Raw genomic sequence first — 23,055 nt, forward strand, 5'->3', positions numbered from 1 at the left:
CAGTATGGCCATGTTAAAAATATTGATTCTTCCTATCCAAGAACATGGAAAGTTTTTCCATTTGTTTTTGTCATCTCTGGTTTCTTTCATCAGTGTTTTGTAATTTTTGTTGTAGAGATCTTTCACCTTCCTGGTTAGCTGTATTCCTAGGTATTTTATTTTTTAGGGCTGTTGTGAATGGGATTGTGCTATTGATTTAGCTCTTAGTTGGATGTTGTTGGTGTATAGAAATGCTATTAAGTTTTTTAGCATTGATTTTGTATCCTGAAACTTTGCTGAAGTTGTTTATTAGATTTAGAAGCCTTTGGGCAGAGACTATGGGTTTTCTAGGTATAGAATCATTTCATCTGGGAAGAGAGATAGTTTAATTTCTTCTCTTTCTGTTTGGATGCCTTTTATTTCTTTCTCTTGCCTGATTATTCTGGCTAGGACTTTTAACATTTTTCTAACATGCTTTGATTGTATTTTTAATGACAAGGGTCTTTAAGATTCCTTAGTATAGCTTTCTAATGTAAAATATATGTAGCTTTTTTTTAAGTTAGATGTGGGGAGAAAGTACTTTTATTACATGACATGGTTAAATGATCAATCTAAAAAACACTTGCTTTATAATTACTTTAACAAAGTAAATAAATGCATTTCCAGAACAGCTGTAATTTTTAAATTGGATTTTCCTTCATTATCAGTAATGATTTATTGATTAACAACAGCTTAGTGGGTATTGAATGGAACACAGAGATAGACATAGTGCTAACCTGGTGAAATCACAAACTTAATTAGATTGTCAAGTAGAAAATGATAGGAAACAGTTTACATTTGCTAACTCACTTTGCTACCACAAAATCAGAGATTTGATCTTCACGTGATCTTGTTATCCCTGCAAAGAGAAAAACTTCATTTCACAACCTAACCCTATCATCTTATTTTGGAGATGTGCTATTGATCATGTGGAGAAAAGGAAAGAGGTATGAAAGAAATGCTTACTCAGTGCAGAAGTGAGCCATAGGTATTTTGTTGTGTATAGCCCAGCAGTGAGCTATTAACAGAAGTTGTGTTTTGTATATATAATAGGCATCACATTGTTTAAAAAAGAAAATATGCACGGATTCAAATTCTACTCTCAAAATTCATGCACAGTGCTAGTATCATAGGCATCTTGTATATTGCCTGTATCATTACCACTAGGAGTCTAAAATTGAATTGTACCCGTGGTATGCAAAAAGAAAAAAAAACATTGTTCTTAGTAAATGGTTAAGAGTTTTCATATAAAGCTTGTAAAATCCATATGCAAATCAAATATATGTGGCTTTCTATGCATGTAAAGAGACCTATAAACTAACTGTCTAGTTGTTTTTGCAGTTAAACATTTTGTAGTTGGGAGCAGAATTCCCTATGTATGGAGAGGAGGACAGCTTCCTCCTGGCTGTCTCCTAACTCTTGTTTTATTCCCTGTGCTGATTAGAAAACAACAGATATGAGGGAATACCCTAATGAATGCTATAGGCTATTTCTCTGATCTCATGAAAAAATCTGGAAATGAGATGTGCACATTGATTAGCTGCCTTCAGGGCTGAGTGGAAAAGAAGGAGCATTTTCCCACCATTTGTGGGATAGCCCTCCATGGATTTAATCAAGTCCACCCCTGACCTATGTTGCAGCACATCAGGATAATTACATGGGCTTTTCCTTATTGTTTAACCACCTTTGCCCATTAAGAAATCGCAGTGAAAGAACACATCAGACGTCTTGTTTCTATGGATTTCCTCCCCTAAGTCTTTGGAGTTTGGAGGCACTAAATGGATTATGGCTATTTTGCTTTCTGCCTTCTAATGAGTAATTTACAACCTGCAAATTTTAAGGATTAAACAAATGGCTCTGTAAAACAACTAGTCTCGGTAATGGATTTATTACCTTCTTCAGTTCCCCAATTACAATTGATCTCTCTTTAGCTAGGCTGCTAATTATTAGAAAAAAGGAAACAGGTTTTGATCTTTATAGGCATCTTCTAGCCTGGGATTAGAACTCATAATTAACAGCTTGTATCTTAGATTCCACCGCTTGATATCTAAACAAGTACTTGCAGATTAACAAACCACAAGGTTCAGGAAGCCTACATTAAGTCTGCAACAAAAAGACCTGTCAGAAAGACCACCCTGTTGAATTCCACTGATAAGGATTTACTCTAACTTTGCTCATTACTCTCTGTATGTGTGATAAACCTTCAATTAATCAATCAACAAGCCCATATAGAGCTAGCCCTATTCTAATTTTGTCTCTTCTAGGCATCAGGAGTACTTTTTTTGGTTTCTATTTCAAATATGTTTTCCTAATGTTCTCTTGAAGGAAACACAATGTCTCAGGCTATATGCTCTTATTTGGAATCTTTAAAATGTAGTCGCTGAAACCGTGGGGAGATTGGAGAGAAAAAAGATCTAACATGAGCCTACACGGAGCAGCGTTTTCTTGGATCCTGGTGCCCAGGCCATATGTGAGAAAATAGAAAATAATCAAGAGCTTTAAGAGGAGTATAAAAGAGTGCCAGATTAGTCCTTTCTTTAATATCCTTCCAACACTACAACCATCCACTAATGTGTGCTTTGAGGTGGAGAGAGGTAGAAGGAAGGAAGTGGAAGAAAGACAGAGTAGTAGAGTACAGAGTAGCATGTTGATGTGAAAAATTTTGGTCTTGTAGTCAGGCAGATCTGGGTGTGTCCTGGCTCTATAACCTGCAAGCTCTGTGACTGTCTGCAAGTTACTTAAAACCTTTCTAAGCCTGCTTCCTATCTGTAAAATGAGAACTATATCTATCTTACAGCGTTAGTATGGAAACTAAATGAATAACACCTAGCACAGTGTCCAGTTCATTGTAAGAAATGTATATATATATGAAAATGTATATATGGATAGTAAAGTAGTATGATAGGAAAAACAGAGAAAGGATGTTTAGAGGTTGTTTTTTTTTTTGCCTACTCATGAAGGGAGGTTGGATTCAGCACTCTCCTAAGAACATATCCTTCATGAGAGTGGCACACCCATCTACTCAAGGAATGGAGGGTTTTGCACAGTTCAGTACAATCACCATGAACAGGTAACACTGAACAGAAGAAATTCAAGGTGAAATCTGGGGCTATACATTTCAAGGTCATTTATGTTTCACTGTGGGTTTTTCTGTCTCTGTTGTATCAGTTCCAGTTGAGCAGAACCTTCATGAATATTGCCTATTAACATATTGTCGATGCAAGGAATTAACTACTTTTCCCCTTAGTTAGAAAGCAGCTGAGATTTTTAAATGTAAATTTTGCTATACTAATTGACGTAATTTGTTCATAAAATTCCTTTTAAAGGTCAGAGAGTCATTAATTGTACTGATGTTATGAGGCTGGTATCCTTCCAGAGAGAGAGGACACAAGCTTCTTACTGTCCCCCACTGCCTGAAGTCTTTGTACTCAACATAATTGGCCTTGGACATGTTGTTCTGTGACCTATAGACAGTTTTAGTGCAGCCTCCAATAATTAAGTACCTTGTTCCTTCTCTTTGCCAAAGTGACTGGGGTTAAAAATCTAACTTTCCCTGTGGATATACAAATCAAATGTTACTGTTCTGCTGATATCATCAGCTTTTTTGTTAATTGAAGACTTTAAAAAACTGTTACTATAATAACCTGATTCTAAGTAAGGAGACACAATCATTTTTGTCAAACAAAACTTTGGTCTGTTTTCTCAGCACCCAGAGTGTACCCCTTTATTAACTTTGCTTTTACACATAATGGGGCTATTCTTATCAACAGGTTTTGATGGAATTTGTTATTTGTGATATGTAAAAATATGACATCCACTTAAAGTCCCTACTAGACACTTTGAAACACCTTTTATGGTAATGTTCCAAATCTTTATCCAAGTTAAAATAAATTTTAAGTGTTCCCTTTCTACCCCTTACTTTAAACATCTGTGAAACTGTATCAAAGATTGGATCGCTGGAAGACAGTTATTGGTATTACTGCTAAAAACAATATGTAGTATAGTATGTGAACCACAGATGCTATATCAGTGGATCTCCTTGGTTGCACATTGGAGTCATCTGTGGAGATTTAAGAATCAGTGATTCTAGGACCCCATCCTCAGGGAAAAATGGCAGTCAGGAAAAGGTCAAATATCAATGTGGCAAGCCCTTTATAGAACACTGTCAAACCTGGACAAAAATTCGTCATCACCCCTCTTTGAACATGGTTGTCCAACCAAAAAATAACGCTATCATTCTACTCACATTTATCCATTTTGTCTAAACATTTATGAGTAATACTATAAAAGCCTAATTGAAATCCTGATGTGCTTTATGTCATTCTCTGATTTACCAGTCCAGTAGCACTATCCAAAAAGAAATGACATTAGTTTAGCGTATGCCTCCATGATATGCTATTTTCTTTTGCAATTTTGCTTCTTCTGAAAATGGAGTTCATCATTAAAATGGTCTAGCTGCTGACTGAGTAGCTAGCATATATTGGTGCATAATAAACCCAACAGTCTGACTACTCATGATTAGGAGTGCATTACCAATATGGCAAGGGAGAGAGGAGGACAGAAATCTAAATTCAGACCTCTTATCTACACTAGTAGGCTTCCCACTTCCTTTTCCTGCACTTAAAGCACTACAGAAATGTTAGTTGTTCTTATTTCTACTTGTAAGAACAAGGAAATTATAGTTGGCTTGTATGACTAGAGAAGAGAGTTAAGCAGAATAAGAGAATCTCTAGTAATTGAAAAGCAACTAAAGGCTAAACTGTTTCTAGAACCCTCCAAGCACTGGGACTTTGCTGTAGATTGGAATGTCTGGGTTTGATGGCGCGTGCTCATTTGGAATTAAAGTCAGACATAAACTTCCTGAGTGCCAGAGAAGCAAGCATACTTTGCTAGCACTCAGTCAATATTGTTTTGAATGTATTTCAGGAAGAGCTGGGAGCATTCCCTTCATTTTCCATAAGCCATGATGGAACAACAAGGTTTATTGATGGTTTGTTGACACTCCTCCTATTTTGAGTGCAAACCTATGCCTAAAAGGAGGGGGAAGTTGGGATCACTACAACTAAAATAATTACAAAAGAATAACAGGGTTTCTTTTTAATCAGAAAAAAAATATTGCCTGTCAAAAGATAGACAGCTCTTAAGAATCATTGGTTGTCAGGAATTCAGTGTAGGAAAATGGGACTTAGCCATAGGAAAGCTGCAAGTCTCATTTAGAATGTAATTCAGAAGCAGACAGCTCAAACTGGTGAATTATGACCCAGAAAACAGCCAAAGGAGAAACTGATTCCATAGCAAACTAAAATCCACCAAGAGAAAATTAGAGAAAGAAAGTTTATGCTACTATTATGTTATAATTTCTCAGAATCCTTATAGCATGGCTTGGGAGTAAAACAAGGATGCATATGCTGACTGCCCTAATAGGTACCATACATATAACTAAGTAGCTAAGTCCCTCCAGATCAAAGTTAATTCTAAAGAGACAAATCATGGAGTGTGATGATAGGCATTTGCACACTGAAATGCCCATGCACATGTTTTATCCTATGGCTTTTGAAATCTGTGTTTTTGCCAATGAGGAATTACTTTACCAAGAAAGTTGGAGTTTTCTTAATAATTAAGATAATTTCTGACCTTTATTGTCATTTTGATTGATACCTTTTCCAACCAGGTTGCAACATCATTGTAGAAAACCCTTTGCATTCTAATAAAACAGTAAGTACTCTGAGGTGTCTTAGATAAGACGTTCTGCAGAGAGTGTTAAATCAATTAAGGCAGCGTAAGCATTGTAGCTGGGAGAGCCAGAGTTCTAACATTATCCCAATAATCAAACTGACTTTTCTGTTGTAGCTTTTTTCTTTCCTTTCTTTTGCTTTGTTTTTCTTTTTTTCTTTCCTTTGCTTTGTTTTTTTGTAAAGAATTACCCTCATGCTCAGATGGCAAAGTTCATCAGCACTTGTTTTTTTGTTTTGTTTTTTTAATCTAGGAGGGGCCAATGACTGTGAGAGATCTAGACAAGGAACTTTCTAGTGCCTCTACCAACTGTTTACATTATGCAAGTTAAAGAATGAATTGTATTCTGAAGTCTGTCAGTCAGGAACTCCATAACTTTGTACAGGTTTCTTCTTGCTGAGCCTACATTTCCTTATTGCTTCAAAAGAGTGGAATTTCACTAGATTATTGTTTACCAGTTGGCTCCACAATACCCTAGAATACCATAGAGTTCCTTGCGGGTGTTGAAGGAGCCAAGAGGGAGGTCACCAGGGTAGGGCTCTTGGTTCCACCAGAAAAATTCCTTTTTAATTACTTTTCTGCCTTGCGCCATCACATGAGATTTACTTAAATAAGACTAAAAACTCATGAGTCCCTTACTCTGATTCTGTGTCCTTTAGCTGTACATCGGCTACAGCCTTCCCCAACTCTGCCAAAAGGGCCATGGTTTGTGTGTTGTCTCTATGAGTACTTTCAGAAGAGTGGTATTCAGAAAGCAGCTTGGAGACATTTATTTCATCATCTCTGGACTAAATCTGTATCCCACAGAATGGAAAAATCCTCCTTTTCCAACCAAGCAAAGACACTTGATAATGATGTGAAACATACTGTATATGAGACTTGGTAACCTCATTCTGATAATAATCTTGGGAAGAAGGCAGTGAAGAACACTGCAGTAATAAAGCTATTGCAGGGACACAAGGTTCCTCACTCTGGAGTATTATTAAAGGAATTGTATATTATTATGTACAAACCTGTTCAGCTGATTAACTGCATATAAAAATAGAAGTTGAAATCAGTTTATGTGAGTAGTAATGCATGTTTCACAGATCATATCACAGTCAGCCTGTTTAAATCCTAATATGGTAGTTTGGAAAAGCCCAAAAGAATTAGAGTGCTAGTCCCTTCTTGCACTAATATTCTGAAATGAAATATGAACAAAAGTATAATGTTAAATATTACCTTAGGACTACAAATTTGTTGTGTGTTAAAGAGAAAATGGGAGGTAAGGAAGTTGACATACCAAGTATGCACATTATTTTGAGAATTTTTATGGGAAAAGGACCAGGAGCAATGGAGCAGTCACAGAATGGGACCTAGGATTCAGGTCCCCTTGGTCTCCCAGATTTTCTAGCCCTTATCTATCTTCATTTCTCTTTGTCCTCATTCCACCAGAGATATTCTCCTCCCATTGTCTTTTGCCCCCTGTTTTTGCCCTCATTTTTCGTTTTGCTTCCTCTGCTTCTCACAGTTTCTTACCTCTACCTTTTGCACCATTTTGCTTTTCTTCCTTTCCTAGCTCTGTACCTACCCACATCCCTACTTCCAAATGCCCTATAGTTCCAAACCTTGGGTACTGCTTTGAGTGCCCAAGGTTGCTTCATAAGCACAAGTAGCCCCCTCTGCAATTCTTAGCAAGCATTATTAGTTCTGAGAATGAGCACACATATTGTCGGAGTTACCTGTAATTTATTTTACAGCGTTGGTCAGTCTTTTGTGCTTGAAAGGAGCACATTTAGGCTAGGCTAACACCCAGTGAGTCAGCCCTACCTAATTACCTTTTACTGTAAACCTATAAGGGGATAGATCTGTAATAGGTTCATTTTAAATAGCCTTTTAAGGATTAAACAACAAAACAACAATAACAAATGTCCCTCATAATTTGGTGACCAATGAGAACTTCTATGTAAGACAAGCAGGAAGTTAAATTAGACCAGATTGCTCATTCAGCTATCACACTGAAATGTTGGGTTGAGTAAGCCCAAGTATGGAATACAATGTTCATTATAATGTGATGATTTCTTTTTGCATATTTGGCCCCCATTACTCTCTTCTAAGAAAGACATGGCAGACACTTTCATGATATCCATAAACACATCAGAGGCAGCAATATCCTCTGGCTTTTAAACTCTGAAATCCCAGGTCACGAGTAAACTAAGTCATAAGGTGTTAAGTCACTTGTTGGCAAATATCGCTCATAAAACACTCAAAGTTAGTTGGAAATTCTAAAATGACAGAAGAATCAGATTAGGAGTCAGTTGCAGGCAACAACCAGCTGCATATAAACCTTCAATATAGATAGACAGATATATGTATACATATATGTGTGTATATATACATATACATATATGTGTGTATATACATATATTTATATATATATGCATGTATATATACATACTTATATGTGTGTGTACGTATGTGTGTGTGTATATACACATATACATATACACATACACACACACATATATATACACACACACAGTTGACCCTCTGATCCACGGGTGTGAAATCCATGGATTCAACCAACCACAAATCAAAAGTATTTTTTTAAATGATGGTTTCATTGTACTAAACATGTAGAGACTTTTTCTTGTAGTTATTCCCAAAACAATGCAGTATGATGACTACAGTCATGGGCTATGTAACAATGTTTTGGTTAATGATGGACTGAATATACAGTGGTGGTCCCATAAGATTATAATGGAGCTGAAAAATTTCTGTCACCTAGTGATGTCATGATGTCCTAATTCAATGCATTACTCACGTGTTTGTAGTGATGAGGGTATAAACAAACCTACTCCTCAAGAAGAGCCTCAGGCAGGTCCTTCAGGAGGTATTTGCAAGCAAGGTATTGTTATCCTAGGAGGTGACAGCTCCATGCAAGTTATTGCCCCTAAAGTCATTCCAGTTGGACAAGATATGGAGAGGGGACAACAGTGGTATTGATAATCCTGACCCTGTCTAGGCCTAGGTTAATGTGTCTTTGTTTCTTAGTTTTTGGGGAGGTTTTGTTTTGAGACAGAGTCTCACTTTGTTGCCCAGGCTGGAGTACAGTTGTGCCATCTCGGCCCACTGCAACCTCTGCCCCCCGGGTTTCAAGCGATTCTCATGTCCCAGCCTCCCGAGTAGCTGAGATTGCAGGTGCCTGCCACCACACTCAGCTAATTTTTGTATTTGTAGTAAAGACGAGGTTTCACCGTGTTGCCCAGGCTGGTCTCGAACTCCTGACCTCAGGTGATCTGCCTGCCTCAGCTCCCAAAGTGCTGGGATGACAGGCGTGAACCACCATGCCCAGCCTGTTTGTGTTTTAGTTTTTAACGAAAAAGTTTAAAATGAAAAAAGGAAAACATTTTTAAGATAGGAAATGTTTATAGTTTATAGGATAAGGATATTAAAAAGAAAATATTTTTGTACAGCTGTACAATGTGTTTTAAACTGTTACGAAGGAGTCAAAACGCTGAAAAAATAAGTTTATAAATTTAAAAAGTTACAGCAAGCTAATTTATTATCAAAGAAAAAAATTTAAATAAATTTAGTGTAGCCTAAGTGTACAGTATTTATAAAGCCTATGGCAGTGTATAGTAATGTCCTAGGCTTTCACATTCACTCACTAGTCACTCAGTGACTCACCCTGAGCAACTTCTAGTCCTGGAAGCTCCATTCATAGTGAGTGCCCTACACAGTTGTACCAATTTTTATCTTTTATAACATATTTTTACTGTACTTTTTTCTATTTTTCGATACACAAAGACTTACTTAAACACACTGCATTAGTCATCTACAGTATTCAGTACAATCACATGCTGTACAGATTTACAACCTAGGAGCAATAGGTTGTACCATATAGCCTAGGTGTGTAGTAGGCTATTCAATCTAGGTTTGTGTAAGTACACTCTATGATGTTCACAAAACGACGAAATTGCCTAATGATGCATTTCTCAGAATGTATTCCCCATTGTTAAGCAATGCATTACTGTATTTACGTGGCATCTACATTGTATTAGGTATCATAAACAATCCAGAGATGATTTAAAGTATAGGGGAGGCTGTGCATAGGTTTTATATGAGGAACTTGAGCATCCATAGATGTTGGTATCTAAAGGGGTTCCTGGAACCAATCCCCCGTAGATACCGAGGTATGACTTGTGTGTGTGTGTGTGTGTGTGTGTGTGTGTGTGTGTGTGTGTGTGTGTGTGTACTAGACACTGGGCAATATACAATACTGTATGAAGCCCCTCTACCTCTCTGAGTGGGTACCTGCCCTTTGTTCCCCATTTCCAAACAGGTAGAGAATGATTGACCCATTTCTTCTGTAGAGGCAGAGGTGGATCAATTAAACCAGTAGTTTATATGCAGTGTGCTTCACTCCTTGAAGAGCCCTTGTCTGCTTTTTCTAGGAGCACTCCCATCCCAGAGACTGGGAACAGTGAGACGTGGTATTGTGCGGTGGTCAAGAGCATGAACTCTGGATTCATACTCCCTGGATTCAAATACTAGTTTTGTGACATTGGGCAAGTTCTTCTTATCTCCACAAGCCTCAGTTGCTTCTCAATTAGAGATCAAAATAGAATTTATTATAAACAGTCTAAAATAAACTTCAGGGTTTATTTGTGAATTGCACAAGCTAATAATAATCATTCAGTAAAAGTTATCTATTAATACTTCCCATGGATATAATATTTATACAGATATCAAGATATCAATGAATAGCTCTCTTATAGTTCAGTTGCATTGTATGTTAAGTCGACTTTTAGGGCTGGACTGGAGCCCTCTCACCATACATAATATGATTTCCATGGTAAAATGTGTTTTGCGTCTCAAATATTCAGCCTACAAAGAAATGTCTGTACAGAACCCTATCCTCTTTGTAAAGTGAGTCTTTATATTGGTGCTGGGGCCCCTCATGGTTGCTAACATGTTTCCATGTAAATCCCCTGGTTTGTTTTCTAATTTCTTAACTTAAACTTTATAAACTGTTGTAATGAACTGAAGTCACAAACTAGAGCTTTTTAATTAAGTGGTTAATCCTGTTACAAAACTGCCTTAATAACAGTTTATTGAGTACATATGGATTGTGTGGAGACTTCTTTGGAGAAATGTGGTAACTTCTATGATGACTGCTTTGATCTTTTTTTAATTGAGGAAATTGTTAATATAGTAAATTGAATTATCACTTAAACTTAAAGTTTTCTCTTAGTACTTAGGTAAATACAGTTGCACATCAGTGTCAGTGAAAACTTTGATGTTTGTGTGTTATTACCAAGATATTTAGAGTTATTATGAAGAATTTGAGAACATCAGAAACTTCTAGGTAATACGTATATCACAAGGAAGAAAGCCACCATTTTTCTGGCCAAAGGTTGTATTTCTAACATTATAAATAAGGTCCGTAGGTTATGGGGCCTATATTGCCTCACCTCAGGAAGAAAACAGATCTTGTTAAATGATCTAACAGATTAATCAAGAGTACCTTTTCTGTTCAAGAACAGTCAGAGAAAATAAGTTTCTGAACTATGTTTCAAGTTCCAGAGAACACTTGTTTTCTTCCCTTTCTCTATGGGTCTTTCTGCATTGGCCATGTTTTAGTCATCTTTTTCCAGTTTTCCCTCCCTTTGATGATGACATCTCCTTACATATGCTATTCATACAGCTCTCTTCCTTCTCCCACACTGAACAGTGGGGTCATCAGAAGTTATTATATGCCAGGCCTGTTCAGCTCAGAAAAGGTGCCATTTTTCATTTTCTGCATATCTTCTTAGACTTTAATAGGTCACTTTTAGGTTCTGAGCCTTAATACTTATGTATATAAGTCTGTCATAGTCTCAGCTCAGTTAAATTTATACATTTTGGCTATTTCGTTCAGTAACAAAAACATTTATTGAGCACGTATTTTGAGCAAGTTGTCACAAAATCCACGGTTGGTTATAACACAGCTCCTACCTTCCATGGGCTCACAATCTAGGAAGGAAGACAGACCTGTAAACAAATAACAAGTGCTCATACATAATACGATGTAAAAATAGACATATAAACATGCAGTATTAGAGTTCAAAGAAGGAAATGGCTAACTCCATCTGCCGGGTGACCATGGAACTACCCTTGTTTGCTTGAGATTGAGGGACACAAAACCTCAAATACCAAAACCCAGGATAGTCCCCAGAAAACCAGAGTGTTTGGTCACCATGTTTACCTACCTGGGAGAGATGGAGAAGACTTTAAAGAAAAGATGGCATTTTAACCAGTGCTTGAAAAGCAAGTTTATCAGGTACTTAAGGGAAATGAGGATAGCATTTTAGGCAGCAATGAAAGGCATTTCCTATTCAGGGAATGATGAACAAATTGGTGTGAGTAGTATGTGAGCTTCAGCCAGTGTGTATGTGTGTGGCGGGGCAGAAGAGGAGTTGGGAGAAGCGCCCTAGGGTGAGAAGAGTACAGATGGAAACTGGAACTGGAAAGGTGGGCAGGGGGCAAATCATACAGGACTGCCTAAGGAATCTTTATTATGTCCTGTGAATCAGTAGTTTTCAAACAACAATAATGATCCTCTGATTCCAGTGAATCCTTGCTTGGAAGCACAAATAAATGGAGAAAAACACACAAATTTTCTGATTGAAAAAGGTTTGTGGGCTGGAAGCGGTGGCTTACGACCGGCACTTTGGGATGCCAAGGCAGGTGGATCACAAAGTCAGGAGGTCAAGACCATCCTGGCGAACAAGGTGAAACCCCATCTCTACTAAAAATACAAAAATTAGCTGGGTGTGGTGGTGGGCACCTGTAATCCCAGCTACTCGGGAGGCTGAGGCAGGAGAATCGTTTGAACCCAGGAGGTGGAGATTGCAGTGAGCCATGATCGTACCATTACACTCCAGCCTGGCAACAGAGCAAGACTCTGTCAAAAAAAAAAAAAAAAAAAAAAAAAAGGAAAAGGAAAAAGAAAATGTGTGTTGGGGAGGGTCCTAGAATCTCTCTTCCTCTCTCTCTCCCTCTTCTTTTCCCTCTTAACTGCTCTTAGGAATTTTGGGGAGCATAGTTTGAAAACCACATCTGTGGACCATGGGGAGTGACAAAATATTTTAAAGCAGGAAGTGAATTACATGAGGAGAACTGTGATGAGATAAGATTGTTAAGGAGGATGGATGGAAGAATAAAAAGGCTTGAATAATGGAAAAATGGTTAGGAGGTTATCATAACCTTGGAACCATCTGAAAGAAGCCTGACTTTAAGCAAAGACAATAGGGATAGAGAGAAGTGAATGGGTATGAAAGACATTTCTAAAGGTTGCATTAACAAAACCTGGTGGACTATTTATAGTAAGGGTGGGGAGAGGGGAAGATTGCTGGGTGAGGAAGAAGGGGGGAAAGATGATTATATGGTTTCTTACTTAACATTAGAAGCAACCAACTAGTATATGGGAAATCTCTAGTCTAATTTCTAATAGCCACTTTATTTTCTTTGAGTTTTCATTAGCTCAGATAAAACCAACATGTTATCACTCATGCCTAGAACAATTGTCCTTCATCTTTCTTCATCTAATACTTGACTTTGCTAGTAAAACCCTTTTTGTTGTCATTGTTGTATTGGCTACAACTGTATTTGTCTCTCATTAGCAGGGTAGTGGATAGCAATTTTCTTTTTTTTACTAAGAGAGTCCTCAGCTTACTCACAGGATATGTTCCAAAGGCACATTTTTAAGTTAATTATTTGGACCTCAGAGTGCATTTTCCCATAGAAGTGGCATTATACATAGTGATTAGGTTCCCAGGCCAGTCCACAAAAGCCAGTTTAGCCCATATATAACTGAAAGTGTGGATTTTTGCAATGGAAATTAGTTTGAAATAATACTGTTGCAATTAAAATGAAAACAATAGTTGCAAAAGAAATAGTTTGGGTTTTTGTTTCCCTCAAAGGGTAGGGCTTGATGAAAAGCAGGTTTAATCCTAGGAAGACAAAGAGAAATAGATGGGGATTTTTTTGTAAATTGGACACTGCAGCTTTTTAACTGTATTTCTAAATAATGTTTTGGAGTTTTTAAAATAATAAAAGCAACTGTGTTCATTGTAGAAAATTTGGAAAATTAAAAAATGTATTTCAAAAATTAAGTCACCAACAATCCTACCATCCAGAGAGGACCAGTGTTCACAAATTGGTGTATTTCAGCCTTTTTCTTACTGCATGCATTTTTAAATCAGTTCACCAATAGTAATTATGGTGCATCGACATGATGAACTATTATGCAGCTCTTAAAATGATATTTATGAAGAATTTTTAAAACATCAAAAAATATTTATGATATATTGTTGAGCAAACGGCAGCCTTGCATTTGATACCTTGTTTAGGGATGAGGGAGTATAAGCAGAAGATCAACACTTAATCAACCGGGGCAGGAGTCTGCTGTTAGACCACCAATCAAAACCTCCTACCCACCCCCTAACAAACCCACCCCCTATCAGACCCACCCCCTAACAAAAACTACAGCCAGACCTTTTTGTCGAAGTTCTGAGGAGGACATAACGGTTCTTTGAAGTACTGTAGAGGTTCGTAGCACTGGCTCTTCATTACTTCAGATTTTCCTTCAAATTACAGGGCTTTCTTCTCCCTTGATGTACTATTTCACTAGCACTACTCAGGCATAACGACTATGATTAAGGTCATTTTTTTGGATTCATAAATGGAATGGAAAAAGGGCCAAGTATTTCCTTAGGTAATTATGCATAGATTGAAGAGAGATGAGAAGGACTCGGGTAGAGAAGATGTGTATGTACTTTTAAGGAAGAAAATTATGTGGAATAGAATGTATTAAGCTAAGAATGGTGAAAGTAAAGTGAGAAAATGAGACAGTATAGCATGAATACAGATCTACAGAGAGTGAAAACGAATCTGGGAAAGGAAGAAAGAGACGTGCTTGCTTAGGTCTGGGCTTGGCTACAGAGCAAGCAAAAAAGCAAGAACAGTGACTTTGGGGAAGTTGTAGCCAGCTGAAATAAAAGAGTTTTAGGAGGAGGCAGGGAATGCAATTTGTAGCAACTGATTTTCTTTTAATAAAGGAATAAAGATGTTTGAGAGGACAGGTGCTTCAAGCACTAATCATCCAAGAACAAAAAGTTTGAACTTAATTGACTATATCTGCTATGATTGTGCACTATTCGATTTTAGCCCAATCAGTGATTTTCTAAAAGCATCCCATCTCCTTTTAGTCAAAACTGGATTTGTCACTGACTTGTATTTTGGCATGGGAGTCCTAATAGCTGCCACCTGCATTTCCTGTTCATCAGTGGAGGTATTGAAAATTACAAAGGGATGAGAGTTGGGGGAAAGGAAGATGTACATTTCGTAGGGGTGAGGGATGTATTCACATATGGGTTTTTTAGTACTAGGAGGAAAAGCCAAAAGTTTCCATGCACTGTAGAGAAGCACATGGCATTGTAGTTCTCACACATTGCTATGCAAGACAATCTCCTATGGAATTCTGTGGCTCTTACGTTTGGTGTACATATGATGCGGAGATTCTAAGTTATTATGTGTGAAGTGGGCTCCAGGTTCTCAGCCAGGGATTCTCATTGTTGGCTGTAAATTGGAATCACCTGGAGAGCTTAAAAATATTGGCGCCTAGGTTCTGTTCCCAGAGGTTTTTACTTAATTTTTCTGGGAGTGAGAACTGAGCATGGGGATTTTCTAACTCTCCCCAAGTGATTCTAATGTGCAGACAAGTCTGGGACCCTCTAGTTTAGCCCATTGCTTAATTACTTGGGTGGATTAAACCAGTTGTTCTTAAAGTGTTGTCCTGGAACCAGCAGCTTCAACATGAACAGGACACTAATACGAACGCAAATTCTTGGGCCCCTGCCCATATTTACTGAAACTCTTGGGGTGGCTCAGAAACCTGTGTTTTAACAAACCCTCTGGATGATTCTGATGCATGCTGTAAAGTTGGCAGTCACTAGATTAAACGGTTGTTCCTGACCCTTTCTAAAGTACATCTGTAGGAGTTACTAAAAAGAAGAGATGTCTTCAAGAGCTGATGAAAACTGGCCTGCAAAAGGACTTTTATAGAAATACCTATAATAATAATAACAGAAGCTAGAGTAGAGAAAGGAGAAAGGGGATGATAATTTGCTGCAAAACCCAGGCAAGTTCAGGAGGGAACATGTTTTCATAAGAGTTAGGGGGTTTGTTGCATGGGCTGGTAAAACCCTGGCAGTTCCTGCAGGCAAACTCCTACTTATTCTTCAATACCCTTTTAAAATGTTAGCCTCTTCCGTGAAGCTTTCTCTGAGCTCTGGTGTGAACTACTTCATCCTTGTATTTACTTAGTGCTTTCTAGTTTCCTCAATTAGCTCTTGGTCCGCTGTACAGTCGCGCTCTATATATGTCTCTCTCCCTCACTAAATTGCGTGATTCTTCAAAGCAAGATCACTGTCTTATTCATCCTTAGCTCTCCAGTGTCTAATAAACTATCTGGTACATACTAAATGCTCTTGAATTGTTTGCTGAGAGGAGGCATCAGTAATGGCCAGCTTTCTTGTATCAAGAACCTTCAGCTGGGCGCAGTGGCTCGCACCTGTAATCCCAGCACTTTGGGAGACCAAGGTGGGTGGATTATTTAAGTTCAGGAGTTCAAGACCAGCCTTGTCAACATGCTGAAACCCCATCTCTACTAACATGGTGATGCATGCCTGTAATCCCAGCTACTGCAGAGGCTGAGGTGGGAGAATCACTTGAACCCAGGAGGTGGAGGTTGCAGTGAAGTGAGATCATGCCACTGCACTCCAGCCTGGGCAACAGAGCAAGACTCCGTCTCAAAAAAAAAAAAAAAAAAAAAAAAGATGGGTTTACCTTTGTGAATTAATCATAGTCCTGAGTTCAGCTCTCTGATTGGAAGACTAGAGACCTTGATTCTCTCAGGACATCATGACTTGACATCTCTTAGTGGTGGCCTTATACTACAAAGCTCTCAGAGAAATATACGATTATTAGCAACTTATTATTTTACCATAATTGTCAGGTGCCAAGACTACTATTGTCAATTTTTCTCATATTTCCTCTCATTGTAGGTGTACCTTCATGGGAAATCTAATTAAAATCAATAGGGATACAGCTGCCACAGGGTAAAAGTATTTGAGTTCTTGGGCCCCACAGCTTGCCTCTCTCATCCAGGCACTGGCATCTTCTGGTTCCTTGTACTTCCCTAATTCTGTAATGTACTCTCTTCATTCTACATCTATTCACAAACATTCTTCAAGCAAGATAAGCACTTAGTAAATCACAATTACCTTTCCATTGCACTTCCCCAAAGTTATACTCAGGTCAAAATGAATGAATGTATGTGTATTCTCCAAGTCTTTAGATAAATAGATTTACAGGCAATCCTTTGGTTTAATTTTCTAGGTACTTAATCACATATTCATTATATGTGGATTTTTTCTGGCTTAACTCTCGGAGGACAACAATATAACCTTATTTTTAAGTTTTTGGAGGTAGGACACTTTACTGTCACGTCAGTTACTGCCAATATTAATCATTTCTAAATGTTATAGAAGCTTTGAAAGATATGTGTCATTCTCTAAAGTGGAATTATTAAGACCCAGAATGTAAACCAGAAGAAACTGGATTTTTGCCTTCTGTGCCAACCCATGATTTTAATATGTATGTGCCGAATGGATTTTTCTATTTTTTTCTACAGGCATTGTATCTGATAGCCACTAATGGAACCCCAGAGCTCCAGAATCCTGAGAGACTGTCGGCTGTATTCCGTGACTTTTTAAATCGCTGTCTTGAGATGGATGTCGATAGGCGAGGATCTGCCAAGGAGCTTTTGCAGGTGAAAATAAAATAGGACAATTACAAAGAGAGGCATTATACTCAGCTTTTCCATCTCAATGTGTGACAGAGAGCTCTGTCAAGAGATGTCTAGAGTTAGGCTATTACCATTTTATTTTAGACCACAGGCACATAACTATAGGCATGCATCTAATACATGATTGATTGACATGTTGCCTTTCTTCTGAGAAGTTGGCAGTGTAATCCGTAAATCTCTTTTGTTCTTCCTGGAGTCTTATTTTGCAAGGAAAAAAAAGCAATGTGACCCTCTGGTGTTGGTGTTTTGTTCTAAACTTTACTTGTGCCCCTGGATGTTGTATGCAGGTGTTCTTGGCCGGAGGTAATTCTCTACATAACTATGCAATTATTTCCATGGCATTTGCTACTCTAATGCTTTACTGGTCAAAGCCCCTTTGCTTGTGATGCCAATTGGCAGGCACCTGCTTGCCTGGGTGAGTACCATCCAGTGGTGAGTGCCTCTGTAACCATTTGTCCTTTTCATGGCTCTCAGGGATTAATATATATGATGAGAAATAATACTTACTATGTACCAAATTCTTTCAATAAATTATTTCATTTTTATAACAACTCTATAGGGTAGGCATTATTATCCCATTTTATAGATGTAAAAGTTGAGGCTCACAGCTCTTGAATGGCAGAGCTGGGATATGAGCCCTGAATTGTCTGACTTTCTACCATACATCACACACAAACCAATTTAGATAAAAATATGTCTTTATTTGATAAAGCAGTTCGTGCCCAGGATAATACACATAGCTTCACTGCTGGGGAGTGTTTCTCAGGGACATGTATGAAGACATTTAACATCTAAGAACAATGACTGCTATTTTTCTTTGTGATTTTGAACACATAAGCCAATTAAACAGAAGGGGCAACACTTGGTTATACAGCGCGTTAACCACAGATTGTCTGTTCTAGCCTACCCCCTGAAAGAAAAACCTGTTCCTGTTGTTTCTGAACTCCCTCCAGAGACAGAGCCACGCCCAGACAAAAAAATATCCCACCCTAACTCAGATCATACCTGGAATAGACCTTTTTGGAGAAACTGAAGAGACTACATCTTTTCTTTTCTGCTACCTGCAAGCATTTCACAGGTTATCATAAGGCCCTAAAATGTCAAATCTGGAATGGCCCTTTGTTAACCCTCTAATTAATCCAGCCTCAAATTACAGATGAAAGTCAACTTTTGAGTATATCACTTTTATATCTTTTTAGCCCTCCCACCACTCCACATACACATTCTGATACACATTCCTCTTATGTTTTCTTGTAAAGATAATTGAAGATGTAAGTTTTCTTCAACTGGCTATCCAGATAAATGTGACTGTCCAGCTAAATAGATCATTAAATCAATTATCTAGTTAATTCATTCCCCAACAATTCTTTTATATGAACCAGTCAGATAACTGATGCAAAACTGTATTTTGAGTCTAAATTGAATAGTTTATTGCATCTTTTCATTTTATACATGTAAGCAACAGCCTGTATTTCTCTTTGAGTCCATGCAACTCCATTCTCTGACTCTAGCCTATTATTGCCATTTCCAAGATTAGAAAGGCGAGAGATGCATGACATTCACCCCACTGGAAGGCTGGAGAAAAGACACAGGTCTTGAATATTTGTGTGTCTTTCTGTATGACCTAAGACAATTCTCTGTCCATCAATTGATATTTATTGAGCAACTTCCATTTGTAAAGCATAAGTGCAGTATACAAACCTATTAAAAGGCATGATTCCTCCATTTAAGACGTTCACAACCTTCTTGGGTACATGAAAATATAATGCAAAGCTGTTTAGAGACTCATTCAACCCAAAGAACTGTTCAAATAGTAAATGACATGATTGATTAGAGAAATACTTCCGTAAGCTAGGGGTGATCAGAAAATGTCTGCAAACAGGAAAGAGGTCTGCTGGGCCTTGAAGAAGTGATCAGTTTTAGATAAGTTGAAGAAAATAAGGGAAGGGATTTCAAATGGAAGGAAGTATTAGGGTTTAACCAAAGACATACGGGCAAGGTCTATAGGAACAGAACCTAGAAAGTGTGGCTGAAATAAAGAGTTCAAGTAAAGAAGCTGCAGGAGATAATCCTGTGGTGGGCCTTGAACACCAGGCTTAAGAGTTGGGGCTGCAGGCAGTGGGGAAACACTGAAGATGTCTGAGGGACAGCATGATGACAACTTTGTTTAGGAAGATTAATCTGGTAGTATGTGGTAAGAATTAGCAACAAGAAAAAAATGGAGACAGGGAGACCAAGGAGGAGTTATGGTTTGGGATTAAGATGATTAGGACTGAATTAGAAAAAGCAAGAGATGGCCAGACGTGATTGCTCATGCCTATAATCCTAACACTTTGGAAGGCCGAGGCAGGTGGATCACCTGAGGTCAGGAGTTCGAGACCAGCCTGATCAACATGGTGAAACACTGTTTCTACTAAAAATACAAAAATTAGCCAGGTGTGGTGGCATGCGTCTGTGATCCTAGCTACTCAGGAGGCTGAGGCAGGAGAATCACTTGAACCTGGGAGGCGGAGGTTGCAGTGAGCTGAGACATGCCACTGCACTCCAGCCTGGGCAACAGAGCGAGACTCCATCTCAAAAACAATAATAATAATAAGCAAGAGATAAATGTAAGAGACGTTGAGAAGAGAGTACCCGGTAGCTTATTGCATTTAGAACATAAGAGGAAGACAAAAGTGACTTCAGGCTATCAAGTCAATGGCAGCATTCAGCAAGAAGCAAGTGATGGAAGACAGTATAATAGCTAACATTTCTTGACCCTATGTAACTTACAAGGGACTGCCACTTACCTCACTTAACCATTTTAATAAACAGAGATGAGGATTTAACCTAAGTGCTCTGACTCCAAAGCCCCTGTAGCTTACATTACACAAGATTGCCCTGCTTGTGAGACTGTAACATAACTTTTTAAATGTTGAATTTAAGGTGACGGAAGAACATCCCATAGGAAATATCCAGCAGGAAAACTAGGACCAGAGTTCAGGAAAGAGATCAGGTCACACACTATGGATTTAGGAGTCATCTCCATAAAGCTGATGGTGGGTTGAAACCATGAAAGAGAATGAGATCTGTAAGAAATTAAATTAAAAAAAAGAAGAGATGGCAGCCAAGTTCTCATGAGTAGGAGGTAGGAGGAGGAAGTGAAACCAGGGAAGAAAATGGAGCTGGAATATTCAGTGCACATGCGCATGGAAGAGACCAAATATGGTAGAATGTCACATGCTTCTAAGGCAAAAAATTAAAAAATAAAATTCAAAGAAGGAAGGGATATTCACTTTTATTAAGTACTGCAGAGGGGCCAAAAGAGAAATGGTAGAGGCACGGCTGTTGAGTTTAGCAGTTAGTAAGCCACTGGTTTCTGTATAAAGTTGTTTAGTAGTTAACTAAATACACTTTTTCCAAGCATGACAGCTTCTCTAGATAAATTTTTCAGTTTAGGAAAATCAGAGAGTCAGACTGTTGCAAACACAGTAAGATTTTATAAGATCCCTCAGAGTTTCTCACTCTGCCAGTCAGCTTCCAGAGGATTTCATGACATTGAAGTACAAAAACATCTGAAGGACAAAAGCTGGCACCGTTTTTAATTAAATGATATTTAATTGAGTATTCAAAATATATCTTAATTAAAAAGGGCTGCTTGAAAATGTAAAGTAGTGTACTTGTTGGAGGAAAGAATTCCAATAATTCCTCTTTTTCCTTCCTTTTACAGCATCCATTTTTAAAATTAGCCAAGCCTCTCTCCAGCCTGACTCCTCTGATTATCGCTGCAAAGGAAGCGATTAAAAACAGCAGCCGCTAAGACTGCAAGCCTTACACCTCACCATCTCCCTCATGAGTAAGACTGAAATAAAACTCTGCTGCAGGAAAGATGGAAGAAAAGACAGTCAAATGGGGTGGGGGTTCTTTACCTTTCAAATGAATAGAAACTTCTTATAAGCCTTTTTCCTACTCCCTCAGATTATGTAATTTATTTGTAAGCCTGAATCGCAGCCCAAACAGGGCAGCAATGTTGAAGTGACCATAAAGTGGTCACTTCCACCGTGAAGCGAAAGAGCCAGTAGTGAATCCCCTCATTTTGTGCACTCACTTTGAAGAAAAAGGTTTCTCAAAGATGCACACTCCCTCTTCATAGTGTTGTGTTTGTTTTTAAGTTAGAGAGTAGTCCCTCTTGCATTCAAACCTCCTTCAAAACTCCTTACCCAATGTGATGTTTTTCACTTGCATTGTCATTAGATGTCCAGAAAAAAAAAAAAAAGATGTCAAAATGTTTTTCTAAAAAAAAGAAAGCAAAAAAAGCAAGGCAAAAAAACAAAAACAAAAACAAAACAAAAATAAACAAACAAAAAAAAAATACCAGAGCAAGTACTGTGTGAACATGTGGAAGTCCATGCCCTAATAGAGTTGCAATTTTTTATTCTTCTTCTATAGTGGTGGCTTGGTTTGTGTACCTATTTTTCTGCATTTGTATTGGAAAAGGTTTCTTTTAAAACATTTTCCAAAAGTGGAGAGGAATATGTGTGTTCAGGAAGGGCTTTTTTAAAAGTGTATATCTAAATAAAGCTCAAATGGTGAAATCCTGTCACATTTTCACAATGATGCTTAAAAGATAGTTGAGTAAACCAGGTTGTTAATCTCCTTAATACCTGAAAGAGGACACACTGAAACTGTGACACCCTGCTAGGTGAGTTCTGGTTCTGAACCTAGGAAATCCTCATAGGAGAAACCACATTTAAACAAAGATGGGACTTTCTCTGAGAGCCAAAACCAGATAAATGTAGAATACTGACATCCTTGTCTGATATTAAGTAAACAAAGATAATGATACCTAAATTAATCCTCTCTTGTGCTTATGAAACATATGCACTGTAAAATAGGCATACCAGGAGGAAATAGATTCATTAACCATCATTTACTTATGATACAAATTATTTATTTTGACAATTTATAATGTTTAAAAAAGTTTTTTAAAGATCTGGAGAAAGGTGATATAATAAACAGTCAACTCTGCAGGAAGTGGGAGGTCAGTGAAGGCTACATCCCAATCAATATTTGGCTCTAAGTACTTGTTCCCATTTTCCCTATGTATCACCTATTTCTGTTTCGGAATATGGTGTGTTCATACTTAGTCCTTTGGGCTTTTGAATATCAAAAGCATATTCATAAAAGTCTTGGAATTCTCTCCAGTAGAAAATAATTTTAACTTACAATAATATCCCAAGAAATGTTAGTCCAACAGAATTCCTTATATGGCTTGGGGAAAATAACAAAATTTGACTATTATTTCACCATATATCTATTTATTAAAAATTCAACAGTTGGCACTTTCTGAATCTTCTGAGAGTAGAAAAGTATCTGGAGGGTGTCTGTATAGAAAAGGATATGCCTCTCTTTTGAGCGTACTGACAATTTTG

The 23,055-nt window shown here is 37.9% G+C and overlaps 1 protein-coding gene across 19 annotated transcripts in view; it reads left to right on the plus strand.

The window, feature by feature from the left end:
• Positions 1-22,218, plus strand: part of PAK3 (p21 (RAC1) activated kinase 3) — a 285,356-nt gene extending 263,138 nt beyond the window's left edge. For 10 of the 19 annotated variants that reach the window (XM_077989656.1, XM_015128022.3, XM_015128019.3 and 7 more), the window contains 2 exons: positions 17,471-17,608; positions 21,354-22,218. In XM_077989656.1, the coding sequence (XP_077845782.1) occupies positions 17,471-17,608; positions 21,354-21,443 (228 nt within the window). In that variant the 3' untranslated portion in view covers positions 21,444-22,218. Of the gene's footprint in view, positions 1-17,470; positions 17,609-17,931; positions 18,060-21,353 lie in introns of all 19 variants that reach the window. The other 9 variants (XM_015128018.3, XM_077989659.1, XM_015128012.3 and 6 more) reach the window with 1 other exon arrangement.
• Positions 22,219-23,055: the final 837 nt, after the last annotated feature.

This window comes from Macaca mulatta, chromosome X, assembly GCF_049350105.2.
Source record: "Macaca mulatta isolate MMU2019108-1 chromosome X, T2T-MMU8v2.0, whole genome shotgun sequence".
Lineage (NCBI taxonomy): Eukaryota > Metazoa > Chordata > Mammalia > Primates > Cercopithecidae > Macaca > Macaca mulatta.